The sequence below is a fragment of the Durio zibethinus genome, chromosome 9, assembly GCF_047325235.1.
Source record: "Durio zibethinus cultivar Kanyao isolate XHJ-2024 chromosome 9, ASM4732523v1, whole genome shotgun sequence".
Lineage (NCBI taxonomy): Eukaryota > Viridiplantae > Streptophyta > Magnoliopsida > Malvales > Malvaceae > Durio > Durio zibethinus.
In genome coordinates this window covers 1,971,533-1,988,692 of record NC_143170.1, presented here as the reverse complement: position 1 = coordinate 1,988,692, position 17,160 = coordinate 1,971,533, and the positions used below count along the sequence as shown (strand labels likewise).

Sequence of the window (17,160 nt, the reverse complement as noted above, 5' to 3'; positions counted from 1 at the left end):
AAGAGAATTGAGCAGACCTGTCTTTGTTTCAATGGTAATATAATTACGAATCTCTCATACCCAATTGATATCGATGGTTTGGTGTTTTATTCAGGTGAAGACTGAAGACTACTGAGCTTACCTGTAGGTTAGCCAATCACTTCTCACTTTTCATGCTCACCATTACATACTTTCGTGGAGCAAATTAGATCTTATCTCTTCAAGTTTCTTGGAGTGGGCCATATTTTCCCTTGTCTATAGTCTAGAAACCAAAGAGGATCGAACTTGTTTGCCAGGATGACATCACATTAAGTCATTAATCAACCTGTGCGTATAAAGTTCTTTTAACTTTTTTCCCTTTTTTTTTGTTTTGATCCGGTGATTGAGCTACACAATGGGGTATCTCTCTTCTCCTTTAAACCCTCCATCCATGCCTGCTAAAAGTTCATATTTCGTTGAAATTGAACAAAGAAAGTCTACAAGCAAACAAAACAACCTCTCTTTCCAATATTTCAGGCAAATTGAATGCATAATTGGGAAGAAGAATGATCGATTTCTATTGGTGGATATAAGTCTTGCTTAATCCATCAAACACACACATTTTGAATTCAAAGGATCAATTTTCATTGGTAGATATATATCTCTCTTTCTCTCTCTCAAGGAGAATCTAGTTTCATTTTCATGAGGACAAATTGATCATCTTCCTATACTTTCTATACACGGTGTTTTGGGACATGCCAGGAAAAATGATCCCAGTTGCCTACTGTTTTCACACTCCTAATTTCAAGTAGCCGTTGTCCTGTTCTGCTCACAATCAATCCAAAGAAGGTCCCCCACAAATTTCTCATTTCCCCTGCTTTAACATTTGCTTGTGGTTCTCTATTGCTGAAACGTATCCATTTCAATCCCCCCCCCCCCCCCCACACACACACACACACAAAAAAGAAAAAAGAAAAAAAATCCCTCACTGCCCTTTCATTTCCTTGGCCATGCAAGTAATGATCGTAAAAAAATTGAAGAATTCTCTTGAGCATGTGCTAGAAAAGTACAATTTTTTTGTTTGTGAAAGCGAAAGAAAATTTTCTTTTTCAAAAAAGAAGTATAACTGCAAGTTAGGTGTGTGATTCTTACGTTTGGATGTCCAAACTTGTACGATACTGTTAGGACTTTGCTCCTACAAAAATGTGAGTAAGCAACAAAACTTGGTTACCTAAATATTTTTTTTCTTTTCTCCAGAGGACAGTTTTATTAGGCATATAACAAGTCAATGAACAAAATATCTTGAAATCTCTGAGATAACTATTTCAGAAATTGAAGAAAATTTGAAAATGATTGAATTAACTAAACAAGTTTAAAATTCCCATAGTGATGTTCATTTCTTAATATAAACCCAACGTTGCCATAACACACTTAGCAGTTGCAGTTTGTCTGTTTATCAATGTGTAATCTTCTATCACATATGTTTTGGTAACTACATTAACGTCATCCGGTAAAACAGAATTCATGGAAACTTGACCAAGCATGTTTGAACCATGAACTATATACCTTGTGGGCCTTGTGTTTGTACTGGGTATCAAGATATCAATAGAAAATGGTGGATAAGTTTTCTGTGAAATATCATAAGCAGACGGTTCACCTAGAAACATGTTATGAAAAGAACAGACTTGCTGTCATAACGGATATTTCCACGAAGTTTTGCGTTCTCAAAATAATAGCTCTAAGAAAAGAAAGGGGTGATAGCACTTTCCCTAGAAATATCTGAGGAAGCTTCAGAAGATATTTGTGAGCAACTGATAATGGCTGTTTAGAGCACTTTTCCTTCTACATAGAGGGCACTGAACTTGTGATTTTTTTATGATACAGAATCCTAATTCAATTCAAAGTTTTCTGTACCTGTCAGTATCACAAGTCAATTCCCCCACTGATCAAAATTTTGAAGTTTCTGTGTCTTAAAGCATCTCTAAGCAATTTTGCACCCACTTAAATATATTTTCTTCTTTTCTCTTGCATGTACAGCAAAAACTTAGAAGAGAGCACAAAATGCAGCAGCTGAAGAGAGGAAACAGGAAAAAAGTTGAATTGGAACTTCTTTTCCAAATTGTCTGCAATATCAGCATGCCATGGAACAGAGATTGGAGATGAAGAGACTTACAGTTTCCCCACATTTTCAGGGTAATATATAACCTTGATAATTAAAACTCCCTTTTGCATCAAGGGAATGCTGGAAAATCAAATACAGCAATAGCAATAACACCTGCAGAGAAAAAAAAATGCTGTTTTTTATTTGGATGAGAAATGCAAACCTCTACAAGATCAACTTCTCAAACAATAAGTGTATTCAGGAATCCATGGGACAAGGGTCTACAATGCATTACTCTATTCAATATTTAAATGCTTCACGATTTAAACAGGATATTAATATCAACAATGCTCCTCTTTTATTGCAACAACTTCAAAAAAGTTATTTAGGATTAAATAATTTAAGAAAAAATTGAAATTGAAAAATTGGACTAAAACAAAAAGGTTTTTGAACAATTGAAAAAAAAAAGAATTACTTCGATGAGAAGATTAAAATGGTATTTTTATCTTATTATATTTTAGTTTTTTTTTGTCGGTTTATAATAATCTCTATAGATTTTATATGTTCTAAATGCTAACTGATTAATTTGATGTGACAATAAATTACAAGCTTCAATCTTTATAAATTTTATACGCTCCAATATTTAGGAGTGTTCATAATTTAATTTTAATCAAATTAATTGATCGAATGAATTTAATTCGATTAATCGATCGGTTATTAAATTAATTTCGATCAATTAATAGAAATAATTTTTAAAAAATTTTGATTTTCGATTAATTCGATTCAAAAATAGAATTAACTAAAATTTTAACCAAAATATAATATAATCTAAATATAAAATAAAAAATACATAAAATTGATCATTTAATTTTATAACTTGTTAAAGTTTTTAACATAATACTTTAATATTTGAATTTTTTATTAAATAATTTTATTTAATTTGTTTAAATATATGAGAAATTTAAAATTTAAATATAATTTAATTTAAATACATTTTTTATTCAATTAACAAAAAAATCAATCGAACCGATCTAATTAAATTCGATGAATTAATTTTTAAAATTTATAAATTCAATTTAATTAACAAAAATAATTAATATAATCAATTAATTTAATTTTAAATAATTTAATTTAACTTTAAACGAACCAACCTAACGACTACTTCTACACCGACCGAACACCTCTATCAATCTTTATAGATTTTACACGCTGCAAACACAATCACAAACTTTAAGGCTTTAAGGGCCATAAATTTTGTAATCTTGGGCCCTACCAAGCCTAATTTTGATTTGCTTTGCATACAATAGGCAGTTTTGGGTCTATTGTATAAACCCAATTCATTGAAAAGTGTCAAAATTGGGCCCATAGTCAAGACTCTTCTTCCGTTGGTCCGACAGATCGGCGGTCAGATTTTCACCGGTAAGCAAAATTTTCTTTCTTTCTTCAGTTTTCTTTGTTTGCATAGAGAAAGTTTTGTAGGTGTTCAAGTCATAAACCGAATTTTTAAGTTGATTTTAGTGATTCATAGATCATTATTAATCTTGATCTAACAAATTGCCTGTGATTTTCATTCTAATTTGTCAGCTCAATTCCTATTTTTCTCTCAAATTTTGAAATTATTGTAATCTTACTTTCCTTTTACAATTTTAGTTGAAAATTTTGATAAAAAGAACATATAGCTCGTAATTGCTTTTTTTGTTTGTTTTGGATCCGTCTTTCTAACTTGGGTTAAAATTGTTTTTACATGGCTTCCAATAGGATCGGATTTCGAAGCAATGGACAAAATGAGTACTCTAGAGTATATCAACCAGATGTTCCCCACAGGTAACTCGTAAAAAGTATCATTGAAAATCTTAAAACTGTTAAATTTCAACAGGATTTGCTAGAATTTAAGCCTTGGATGCGATCCCCAAGTTATGAAAATAGGTTAATAGATTAGATTTTATCTTGTTACGGCATTGACACTGGCGTATTTTGTTTGATGCTCAGAGGCTTCTTTGTCTGGTGTTGAGCCATTAATGCAAAAGATACAAAGCGAGATTCGTCGTGTGGATGGCGGAATATTGGCTGCAGTTCGCCAGCAGGTCATAAATGTTTCTTATTCATTTACAAATCCTATTGTTTTTAGAGGTTTTGCATTTCACTTATGTGAAAATTAAATTTCATGAGAATTTATCAAACATTTCAATTTCAATTAAGGAGATGTTGCAGTTTGTCTTTGGGAAAGTTGAGGAACTGTAACAAATGATCAGCTATTTTGATTGCAGAGTAATTCGGGAACCAAAGCTAAGGAAGATCTTGCTGCTGCTACACATGCTGTGGAGGTTAGTTCTTGGAATTTTTCAGATGCTGTCAATGATATCATTTACCTTGTTTGTATCAATCCTTCTATATATTAGCATTTCTTTAGGATTTTGGTTGCATGACTGAGAAAATAATTATGCCTTTTTGTTTAACCAATAATGACTTGGAAAAGAATATGAAAATTTCATCAGCCCCTTTTTCCCTTTTTGGTCCTTTTCTTCTTTCTTTTGAACTCATATTGTTTTGTCTAAGCAGGAACTAACATATAAAATCCATGAAATAAAAACAAAAGCTGAGCAAAGTGCGATGATGGTTCAAGAAATATGTCGCGATATCAAGAAGCTGGACTTTGCTAAGAAGCATATAACAACTACAATTACGGCTCTTCATCGTCTGACCATGCTAGGTAAGTCTTCTTTTTTTTCTTATTCTTTTTGGGTCTTCTTTATTTGTGTTCATTTGACACCCAAGTCTGAGCAATGTAGTTAATGATCAGTAGAAAAATATGCTTCCATCAGACTATATGGGTTCTAACATCCAGCTGACCTCAGTTATTAAAATGCATGTCTTTTATATAAATTCTTACCATAACACCTTTTTCACTTCATGGCAGTCTCTGCTGTAGAGCAACTTCAAGCTATGGCTTCAAAACGACAATATAAGGAGGCAGCTGCCCAGTTAGAGGTATGTTATTTCTATGGAAGCAAAGAAGCGTTTTATCATTGAAAGTACTAAATATCTTTTTAGTGATCTACTTCTAGTGATATCAAAGCTATTTCATTTCTTTTGGCTTTTGATTTGAGATGGATGGCTGCATGAGATGATTGAATATTTATGGTTTTAGTTAAGCTAATTTTGGCATGCTTTTATGCATTGATTGGGTCCACCAATGGCCTTATCATTGAGGAAACATGGACTGAATCACTTTTTTCTTGGCATATTTCCACTGCATTTGCCTTCTCTCCTCTGTTTTAGGTGTTTTGGAGTTGAACATTTTCTTAGGCTTTTAGACTTTTCTTAGATGTCTAAGGTGGATAACTTACCCCTTATGCTTAGAATTTTTACTAATCAGATGGAAATTTAAAAGTAAGTTTTCCAGATGGTAGTAGATAGATGCAGCAATTGAGAACTTCTTTGCTGAGATATTCTTTTACTTTGACAGACATCTATTGCTTTAGTTTTCATTAGTGCTCTCTCTCTCTCTCTCTCTCTCTCTCCGTTTTTTTGTCTTTGTTTTTTGCTTCAAAAGTTCTCTTGCCCTCATTAGTCCCTTCTTGTTCTTTGGTTTGTTTCTGTCATCTTTTCTACCAAGTAAAATTCTATTGTTGTACATGTTTCATTTAATCACACTAATTATTTTCCACATAAGGGGTTCTTTTTTCTTTTTTCTTTTTTTTTCATTTTCTGAAGTTTGCTTTAGCATTGCCTTATGAAGATTCGCTTCATCTTAAGAAGTCCAGTTTATTATGCATCTCAGGCTGTAAACCAGTTATGTAGCCATTTTGAAGCCTATAGGGATATTCCAAAAATCACAGAGCTGAGAGAGAAGTTTAAGAATATTAAACAGATACTGAAATCTCATGTCTTCTCTGATTTCTCAAGGTATGTGGTATATAAATTTGATGCTGTTCTCCTTTGGAATAAAATTTTAGGTAGCAGATTTAGAAGCTAATCATAATATAGTTTATTGAGATATTGCAAAATCTTGATATTTAAGCAGTTGCAATGAAATTTAATAAAGTAGAATTCAGTTGGTTCTGTATATATGGAAATGACAAACTATAGAACTTGAACTTCCGAAGGTCTGCAAGTTCTCCATAACATTAAGCAAATGAAATAAAAAATTATATAAAATAGAACAAACTTGGTTCTGTATGCATAGAACTAGTACTTTTGAAGGTAATTTTTTACATTAGTGTTGAACTTTGATACAAGTTAATCTGTTATTTTGTTAATATTTACCTTTTCAGATGTTGGTTTGGAAGAATTTGTCATGCCGTTGGGGGGGGGGGGGGGGGTGTTGGGGTGTTTTAGAGAACCATAGATTTCCTTCTTATCCTTCTTGTATGATTAAAGGAGAATGATTACTGTGTTTCTTAGTTGTAACTGTTGATTCTTTGCACTAAATTGATGTTTTAAATCTATTTTTTGTATTTTATAAATTTGAGGTTTTAATCGCAGCTTAGGAACTGGCAAAGAGTCCGAAGAGACTAATTTGCTGCAGCACTTATCTGATGCATGTTTAGTTGTCGATGCCTTGGAACCATCTGTGAGAGAAGAGTTAGTAAATAACTTTTGCAGCAGGGAGCTTACTTCATATGAACAGATCTTTGAAGGAGCTGGTTTCTGTGGCTTCATCCTTCCTTTCAATTTAAATCTTTAATATTTGCTTTATGCATTAAGCTTTCACAATCAGTTTTAATGTTCTGAAGTCTTGATGTTTGCTGTTTACTTAGAACTAGCTAAACTAGATAAAACGGAACGAAGGTATGCATGGATCAAGCGTCGAATGAGAACAAATGAGGAAATCTGGAAAATCTTTCCTACCTCCTGGCTTGTCCCTTATCGTCTCTGTATCCAGTTCTGCAAGAAGACAAGGTATGCGTCATTTGGATAGGAATCATATAAATTTCATTAATGATATACAATAAAAATACTTCTAGGATGGTTCAATAACTTATATAACCTTCATTCTTTACATCCTTGAAGCAACAGTTTGAAGCATCTACAACTTTTTCTTTCTCTTTAAATAGTGGTCAAGTAAACATTCTAATTTTTTATCCTGAAATGATGCTAGAACACTATTTCTGATTAAAGAATATGAAAAAAAAAACAGTTTTTCAAATTTTTTGTCAAAAGGGAGTTAATGAGATGATGCAGAATTATACAACAAATGAATTATTGATTTTCCATTGGGGGGGGGGGGGTATTGAACAAGTTATATCAATGCAGGATAATATTATACAGGATTTAGACTGTCTTGGGATTTTGCTTCCAGGAAGCAACTGGAGGGGATCCTTGACAACCTGAAAGAGAAGCCTGATGTTGCAACCTTGCTGATGGTAAGCCATACTTTTTAGATTTACTTGCTTGATTTGGCACTCTCAAAGAGGGTTTCCCTTTATTTCTCTTCAAGCAACTTATGGTTAAATGTATTGTTGAAGTATGCTACCTTAGTATTGTTCAACACTGCTTTGCTTTTATTTTGGGTATGTAATCAAGGACCAAAGCCCAGCCACTCCGCTGTTATTTTGCTCAAATTTTTTGTTTTTTTATTTTTTTAATAAAAATGGCTTCAGTATAGTTGCCATTGTAAACTATCTACCGTTTTTGGTTAGAGTGCTGATTTCTTGTACAAAACTGATGACAGTGAAGAGGACTAGAGATAAAAACTGTTAAATTATTTCCCATTATCATGCAAGCTCCGCACATTTTTTTTCCTCTTTTTCTGAGAAGTTCTGCTGATGACCGTCATTTCTTCTAGCGTGGACTTATATGATCAGTATCAAATCTCTCTCTGTTCAATCTCATTTATTATTTAGGCCCATTTAAGTCAAAGCTTATCTGAAGTTAGTAGTTTGTATTAAGGTATCTTTTTCTTATGTGTCATCAATTATTCAGCATTTGGATAGTTGTTTAGAGACATTGAGTTAAGCTCCATTCAGAAGGTGTTTTCCCTTGGGACTGCTTCATTTTTAGGTTTTATCTTCTGTTTTTGGAATAATTATAAGCGGATTTAATTTGGTAAATTACTATTTCATACTTCATTATCATTGAGTTTCTGTATGCCATTTTTACTTATGAAGTTGTGTACTTTGGATATTGCAGGCACTGCAAAGAACTTTAGAATTTGAGGATGAACTGGCAGAGAAATTTGGTGGTGGTACTCAGAGTAGAGAGATTGGAAATGACATTGAAGAAATTGGCAGGCAGAATAATGGTCAAAATGCATCAGATATTCGAAAGAAGTATGAGAAAAAGCTTGCTGCACACCAAGGAAGTGAGAATGAAGTATGTTCTCCACAATGGTCACTTCTCTCTGTAATAGAAAACTCCTGCTAGAGAATTACATAATTATGTTATCAATTTTCTCTTCTGACTTTGTGTTGACAGGAAAAAGGTGGAAACAAAGATTTGTCTGCACCTGGAGCCGGGGTACATTTTAACCTTCTATAAGAGCATTCTTACATTTAGTTCAGTGATAGGATTGGCTTGAGTCAAACAGAGTCTATGCTTTAACAGCAGAAGCTCTTATGTCTGACAATTTGATCACTTCTTTAACATGTCTTACCTTAGATCCTTTTCATTTACTTGAGAATTTGGAATGTGATGGCTACCTAAAGAGATTGTTAAGTTGGTGGTGCCTGTATGTCTTTGCTGTAAACCTCTTTTATTCTGATGCATGCACATCATCTCAGTAGGCCGTCTTTATTGGTCCCATTGAAATGCTGACAGTAACATGTTACTGTCTATTTTGAATTGGATTAGTGTAATGCCTCATGATTGGTTTATTATATTGTAGTTTGTATTATGTTAACTAAGAAGTTATCGAATTTCACACCTTAAATTTACATTTTGGGAAGCAGTATTTTCGCATGGTTTTCCTAACTTAGCAAATAATGAAAAAGTATTTTCCGTCTGCTTTTTTTCATTGACAAGTCCTATTTTCACCATAGTTTTAGCTTTCATCCTATAATTTTGCTAATAAAATGGTCTGTACTCATTTCCTGGCAGTTCAACTTCCATGGGATTATTTCATCTTGCTTTGAGCCTCACTTAACTGTATATACAGAATTAGAAGAAAAGACACTGATGGAGAATCTCGAGAAACTTGTTCAGGTAGTTCAGGCATAATTTGCATTCTTCAGTAAACACTTTCTGTTACTTTTTGGTGCTCATATTTCATTGAATCATTGTTGAATATGACAGGAAGAAACATGGGATGTTGAGGAAGGAAGTCAGAATAATGTTCTCTCTAGTAGTATGCAGGTAAGAAACTGCACTTTATTTTATCGATTAAGCCATCACTTCTTAGTAAACAATGTTAATTATTTTTCTTTTTACAAATCAAGTTGATCTTTTATGTCCTTTGCTGGTTTCCTGCAATGGGTACACACTGTTGTTTTGAGAGCAATTTTGGCTTAATATTGTGTTGGAGATGATATTTAGTATATTCATTAATTGACTTGGTCTTCCTTTACTTTTTTTTCCTAGTTGTTTCTTATAATCAAGAGGAGCTTAAAGCGATGCAGTGCTCTGACAAAGAGCCAGACTTTATATAATTTGTTCAAGGTATTTTCTTGAAATTCATTCTTGTTTTTATTGTATTGCAGTAACTTTTATTCTATCTTAGAATGATAATAATTTATTCATTAAAAATGAAAGCGAGGAATGCTTTATAAATTCAGATGGGTGGGACATGTAGATTTGTTGATCTTTGGCTTACATTTTGCTGGATTTGACAATAAAACCTGACTTATCAAGAGGGTCAACCAAATCATACTTGGAAATACTGAACCAAACGGGACGGGTGAAAGATTGTTTGAGGCACACAGGTTGTTGGAAGGGTTGCCACCTGCCAATATTAATATACTAGTAATTTTGCACAAAATTAAGTTGTGAAATGTATCTTAAGAATCAGAATAATTTACAACGGAAAAAGATGAGGTGGTTGCTCAATGAAATCTTAAATAATCTCTCCATCTTTAGGTGTTTCAAAGAGTCCTCAAAGCCTATGCTACAAAGCTTTTTGCAAGACTGCCAAAGGGTGGTACAGGGATTGTTGCTGCTGCCACTGGTATGGATGGGCAGATAAAGGTATATTCTCAGCTGTGCTAACCTTTGAGATGTTTATGGAAATCACTTATTCTCTATGCTAGATACTAATTTTTTTTTTTTGTTTGCATTTACGGGCCAACGTCTGATAGACTTCTGACAGGGACGAAAGGGTGATTTGTTATATTGTAAATTCAGCTGAATATTGCCATAAAACAGTCAGTTTCTGGAATCAAGGCTTCTCTCTGATTATCAATTTTGAAATGTGCTACTTCCATGTTAACCCTTGTGCATGTTTCTATGTGTGCATGCCATACTATTGTGCATGTCGAACAATTACTGGTATAATTGAAGTAAGGGGGTCTTGGCTTTCTTATAGTATATTATGGGTGAATTAGAGCTGGAAGCTTTGGTGTCTGTTCTGAATAATTTAAGCATCATGAAACTGCACATAGCTACTGCATATTTGAACAACAAGACCATAATGGTTATGTACAAGGGATTAATATTGAGGCTGTTTCATTTGGTCTTCATTCTTCAACCATTTAATGGGATCATAATCTATCAGTTAATTTTTTTGCCTAAACTACTTAATATCTTGGTCACACTGATGCTTGAGATTAGGGTAACTTAACTGCATTCGACTCTTCATAGCACCATAGCAATATTATTCAGTTCTGTAGCAGGCAATTGTTGGCTATGCTGCCTTCATATGTATGTACTTAAATAGATTACATTGATAATAAAAACTGATTTTAGAGTTTTAGTAACTTTACTTTTACAACAGTCTGGAGAGCTGGCTGAAAGTGTATCCAAAATCATTGATTCTCAATTTGCAGACAAGGTGGATATGTCAGAAGTGCAGGTGCTGCTTACTTCATAACTAATTCTTTTAATGAAAATTCTTCTTTTGACTTCTACAAGGTCTTGCAATTTTGCAGGATGAATTTTCAGCAGTTATAACCAAATCTTTAGTAACCCTAGTGCATGGCCTGGAAACTAAATTTGAAGCTGAAATGGCTGCAATGACCCGTGTTCCATGGGCTACCCTTGAAAGTGTTGGGGACCAATCAGGGTAAGATGCATTCCTTTTGAGATTTTAATTTCATCAGGGCCAGAGTTAACTTTTAAAAGCCATCTCATTGTCCTTGTTGCAGATATGTCAATGGCATAAATATGATCCTTACCAGTAGCATTCCTGTGCTTGGGAGCCTTCTTTCACCTATTTACTTCCAGTTCTTCTTGGACAAGGTAAATACCAGAAAACATGGATCTTATACTATGCTTCTTAACATATTTAGTCTTACTATTTGCTTTGTTTTTATCTCTTTCTTTTTTATTTCCAGTGAGCATGCTGAAAAACCGATTTAAATATCTGTAAGTTGCATGCATGAGTACATAGACATTTACATATACACACGTGCATGCATTTATGCATGATCTGTATCTTTTCTAGGGAAAAACACCTTAAGTATGTGTATTTGCATGCATTTGTCTCTATCATCCATTCCAGGGAAATGCAAGCTTGGAATACCTTAGATTAAGCGACACTTTAAGGTTCATTTATCTTGTAATTTCCAAGTAGTGTAGTGTACTATAGTTATAACCTTTTGCAAATAGATATTTTGTTCAATTTGTTTATTTTTTTATTCTTGCAGCTTGCATCATCGCTTGGTCCACGGTTCTACATGAACATTTTCAAATGCAAGCAGATATCAGAAACTGGAGCCCAACAAGTACTGATCATATATTGTTTCTCTCACTTTCCTTTTTTTTACTGTTCTATTCTTGTGGTTAAGTATAACATATATTGCCATTGTCTCTAAAACTCTACATATATAACTTTTGGTGACACTAGTGTACCAAACAATGTCAATTGATATGTTGTTACTTAGTTGTTTGTGATCTAGGTCTGTTAACTTATTTGCTATTATTAGATCTAAACTCTAAAGACCATGTATCAACATTTGAATGTGATTGAATACATTGTGATAACAAACATGGAATTGGAATAAAGGATACTAGAGCATTGAAGTATACTAATGTGATTGAATACATTGTGATAACAAACATGGGATTTGGAATAAAGGATACTATAGCATTGAAGTATACTAATGTATAAATTAATGGTACAATTGTATTACAGATGCTGTTAGATACTCAAGCTGTAAAGACAATTCTTTTGGAAATTCCTTCACTTGGTCGACAGGTGAGTTAGTGCATTCAAATGAACACTCATGATTTCATGTTTGTTATACTGATTGTTTAATCAATTTTTCAGTGACATCATTGCATTTGACATATTCTATTTTATAAGGGTTTGCAGCATGTTTCTTTCCCTTATTTAGTAATGGAGTGTCACATTTGATGCAGCAGTTGGCTCTTAAATATTACTGACCTAAGCTGTGATTTTGCATTCTGTTTTCAACGAGGCTACATCACTTTTTAGTTCTGGAGTACGCAATATTAATGAAGTCACGCTTCTTAGAGCTTTTATTGAATCCAATTTGTATTTTGTATTTTCTTTGTTTAAAACTTCAATAATTAATCCACTTTCACTGAGGAAAAACTTTGATGTTGAGAGATGCATGACATCAAATATGTTATTATTTAAAGGACACTACTGTATTATATCCTATTGAAGTGGGTCCTTTGTGATACAAATTGGTAACATCTGTAAAGATATCATTTATGCTTCAAAACTTATCTACACTTTGGAGTACAAATTGAATGGGTTTACCCCCTCATTTCATTACTCTGTTGTGGTTTGCAATTTCAATGATGAAGTTACCTCCACGGTGTAAATTACAATATTGTATGAATTTATTTCCATATTCATGATGGCTTAATCAGCTTCTTTGTCATTTTTTGAAAGACAAGGGAAAAAGTGGAGTACAAAAAAAAAAAAAAGAAACTGATTAATTTAACTTCTATTGGCAGACATCTGGTTCTGCTGGCTATTCAAAATTTGTAAGTCGAGAGATGAGCAAAGCTGAAGCACTTTTGAAGGTCTGTGATCAAATTATTTGCCAGCTTTCATTCTGGCAGGTTATGGCTATCTAATCATAATGCGAGTTTGCTTTTCATCATTTCACAGGTTATACTATCTCCTATCGATTCTGTTGCAGATACATACCGTGCATTGCTACCAGAGGGAACACCAATGGAATTCCAGCGTATTCTAGAGCTTAAGGTGAAGTTAGTTATAACTTTATCAATTCAAATGACCACACTTGTTGTAATTGGAGCATGATTTCAGTTACAGCTGAATGTCAGGTTGAAGCTCAGGATTTCATTAAATGATTTCAAATCTTAAAATACAGCAGTTTTGATTAATTTTTTTATGTGCAAATTATTTTAGGTATTTAATGGCTCAAAATTTTCATTCTGTTTGAAATTTAAAATTTTCATATTCAGGGCCTCAAGAAATCTGACCAACAAAGTATATTAGATGACTTCAACAAAGGTGCACCGGCAATCTCACAGCCTTCAAGTGTGGCACCACTTGGCCAAGCAATGCCACCTGCCCCTCCTGCCGCTACAGTTCCAGCAATTCCAAGTCCTGCTTCAGTTGGATTTGTAGCCTCTAGAGAGGATGTGCTAACAAGAGCTGCTGCACTTGGACGTGGTGCTGCGACAACAGGGTTCAAGAGGTTCCTTGCTTTAACAGAAGCTGCTAAGGACCGTAAGGATGGACCTTTCCGAAAGCTCTTCAATGCATAAGAATTGTCGGTAATTGCAAAGATGTATCTGTTATTTTTCTCTTTTTGTTGTATGCTTCTTTTATAAACTTTCTCAAATTTCAGAAACAATTTTGCATCGGAAAACAATTGTATCATTATCTTAATGGCCGAGCAGCTTTTAGTTCTGAGCCGACAGAAGAATTGAAATCTTCAAATCGATGACACAGCTTTACCCTTTAAGCTTTTAAGCCTCAAATTTGTTCTTCTTTCACTTGGAGCAGGAGCAGCGAACTCTTCTTGATTCAAGTAAGTTAATGCAAGTTACTTCCGCTGTGTTAATTACAATATCGTATGATACATTTATTGCATTCTTTTGACTTTTCATGTTCATCCAGGTTTCACTCATTTGTCGTTTTTTTTTTTTTTTTGTTTTTTTTAACAAAGAAAGCCGTGACTCAAGACATACTCTCTTTTTATATCTTACTTTATATAATAATGTAAAAAACTGCACTTGGAACATTCGATAGCAAAATCTTTTATCATAATTATATTTGAAAAGAAAAGCAACTACTAGCATAGAAAGGAATGGAAAACCAAATAGCATGTTATTTACATATTATAATTTACTAGTTCATTAATATAAGGAGTTAAGGACTGTAGAAGACATGAAAGCAGCTATATATTGAAAAGAGCCAACGCTCTTCTCTTTCTTATAACTTCAGGATTCCTGCCTTTGGTTCTGCAACAAGGACAGCAAGACCCACCAAGATAAGCCACTTCTATAACAGAAAAATAATTTGAGGAACATAAAAATAAGAAAAGGGGAGATGGGAAAGCAGGACATAAAGACAAGAAATCTCTTCTTTAGGCGCCAAAATAAGAAATTTCTAAACACTCTCAAGAAAATCGGTATAGGGACTAAACCCAATTATCCAATTGGGCTGGATTACTTTCTTGGGTTTTTAAGATCTACATTGGCTTCAACAAATGTTCATTTCATAGTCCATATTTTCAATAAATTAATTTCTATAGTCCTTTTTTTTTTTTTTGTTAAATAAAAAGTTTAGAAAGGGATAATTATCTCATTTTTAAAGTAAAAGCAAATCATCAACTTAATTACGATTTACAGATTCATTAGATTTTTATCTGCGACTTTTTCAAACTTACAGATCATTTGTCCACGAGGGACTGAGACTTGAATCCAAGTATTTATGCACCAAGGCATCACTCCTTGCCGCTTTTGCCGACTCTCGTTGGCTCTATGGTCCATAAAGGCAATATTATCAGGAATTCCCGACCTTTATTAGCAACTTGTCTTCCACTCCTCCTTGCCCAGGAAAAACACGGAACCCCCTTTTTTTTTTGGGTATAAAAAATTAGCAGAATAAAAACTACTTCTATATAAGGACCGGACCGCCAACAAAACGGTGAGGCAAGGCAACCTAACCTTTATAACGCATTGGGACTTAGAGAAACCCAAAGTGGCAGCCCACAACCACAACGTTACACTCCATGAACTCGACGAAGTTTAGACTCGGTCACGGGTCGCCCACTCACCGGCTCAGGCTCTCGCACTCAGCCCTTGTTTTGTCTCAGTGGATGTCCACTTACCTCAATTTTCAAGGCATTACTGTCCTCGAACTCAGAGCCAATGTCACGGTCCTGAAATGAAATCAAGAATTTTACATCGATTGAATATTAAAATTGATCTTGAGATACAATAGTTCACATGAATTTTTTTTTGTAGGATATTTTTTTATAAGACAAAATCATGAGATCAGAATGGTCAGAACAGATAATATCTCACAAGAATGTAAATCGTGATAGATATATTGATCTGAGATGTCGAATAAGTACATGCTTGGACTCTGAAGTCACATGAGCTTGGAGGTTTGAGTCTCACCCATGACAAATGGTATTAGAATCAGCTTTGGGGGTACTAGCAATTTGTCACTGAAAACGGTGGACCTTCATTACAGTAAAGGAGAATGTCAGTCTTAAAGTGAAGCCAGTAATCCCACATTAGTTAAATACTAAAGTTGATCTAGGAATATAAGGGTTCATACTACCTCCTCTTTGTGAGGTATTTTTTGTAAGATAAAATCGTAAGATCAAAAGGGTCAAAGTAGACAATATCTCATAAAAGTGTGAACTGTACTAAGTAGGTTGATCTGAGATGTCGAATGAGTGCATGTCCAGATCCTAGAGCCGCATATATCATGGACCTAAAGAAGAGTCTTGAATCCTACATCGAATATAAAAGGAAGGTCACTAGGATATATAAGGGTTTACACCACCTCTATCTTGTGAGGCATACATCATTTCTATCTTGTGAGGTACTTTCTGTAAGATAAAATCGTAAGGTCAAGATAGTCAGAGTGGACAATACCTCACAAGAGTGTGAACCGTGACAGGTAAGCTTAGATGCCTGGATCCCGAAGCCGCGTGGGCCTGGAGGTTAAGTCTCGACCCGTGATAAGAAGTGGTATCAAAGCCAGTAGATGCTTGGATCCCGGAGCTGTACGGGCCTGAAGATTAAGTCTCGACCCGTGATAAGAAGTGATATCAAAGCCAGCCCTAAACAGTTAGGCCTGGAGGTTAAGTTTCGACTCGTGATAAGAAGTGGTATAGAAGCCAGTAGATGCCTAGATCCCAGAGCTGTACGGGCCTGAAGGTTAAGTCTCGACCCTTGATAAGAAGTGGTATCAAAGTTAGCCCTAAACAGTTTCATTCACGTCAAACATCTCAAGGTAGGTAGGCAGAGTTGTCAACCTCTGTGATGAGGGCGTCACGAGGTTGGATGGGGAAGAATATCATGGACTTAAGGAGGAGTCATGAATCCTACATCGAATATAAAAAGAAAGTCACTAGGGTATATAAAGGTTTTTCCGGTGTCTCGAAGCTACGCGAGCCTGGAGGTTAAGTCTCGACCCGTGACAAGTGGTATCAGAGCCAGCCCTAAATCGTTTAATCCATGTTAAACGTCTCGAGAAAGGTAGGCATGGTGGAACAGAGGCACTACGAAGAAGTTCCGAGGGTTACAGTTCGATCCACGCCAAACGCTTCAAAGAAGATAGGCAGGGTGGAACGAAGCCACTACGAAGAAGTTCTGGGGGTTATGAAGGAAACTTCGAGTTAATATTGGTCTATGGGTTGAGAAAGGGAATTGAACTCTATGAGATCTAATCTCCCGTTGTTCCTCAGTAGCTCAGTAGTAGAGCGATCGACTGTTAACTGACTGATCGCAGGTTTTAATCCTACTTGAGGATATTTGATTCATTCCAAATTAAAGAATTCAGAATGTCAGAATGAAAAGGTTTGCTTTGACCGTTAAGAGTA

At 34.5% G+C, this 17,160-nt stretch overlaps 1 protein-coding gene across 10 annotated transcripts; it reads left to right on the top strand.

The window, feature by feature from the left end:
• Positions 1 to 3,417: 3,417 nt before the first annotated feature.
• LOC111305000 (vacuolar protein sorting-associated protein 53 A-like) lies at positions 3,418 to 14,061 on the top strand. Of its 10 annotated transcripts, XM_089765358.1 has the most exons (26): positions 3,418 to 3,478; positions 3,818 to 3,883; positions 4,049 to 4,143; positions 4,327 to 4,383; positions 4,619 to 4,769; positions 4,977 to 5,047; positions 5,841 to 5,965; positions 6,545 to 6,705; positions 6,820 to 6,961; positions 7,362 to 7,425; positions 8,192 to 8,374; positions 8,477 to 8,518; positions 9,098 to 9,202; positions 9,293 to 9,352; positions 9,578 to 9,655; positions 10,073 to 10,180; positions 10,291 to 10,356; positions 10,926 to 11,003; positions 11,080 to 11,213; positions 11,296 to 11,389; positions 11,797 to 11,874; positions 12,285 to 12,347; positions 13,079 to 13,147; positions 13,236 to 13,331; positions 13,556 to 13,870; positions 13,945 to 14,061. In XM_089765358.1, the coding sequence occupies exons 2-25, from the start codon at positions 3,835 to 3,837 to the stop codon at positions 13,859 to 13,861; spliced, it is 2,475 nt and encodes an 824-aa protein (XP_089621484.1). In that variant the 5' UTR covers positions 3,418 to 3,478; positions 3,818 to 3,834; the 3' UTR covers positions 13,862 to 13,870; positions 13,945 to 14,061. The 10 variants fall into 10 exon arrangements, with proteins under 10 accessions (XP_089621484.1, XP_089621486.1, XP_022757878.2 ...); XM_089765360.1 differs by lacking the exon at positions 10,291 to 10,356; XM_022902143.2 differs by having other exon boundaries at positions 13,556 to 14,061.
• Positions 14,062 to 17,160: the final 3,099 nt, after the last annotated feature.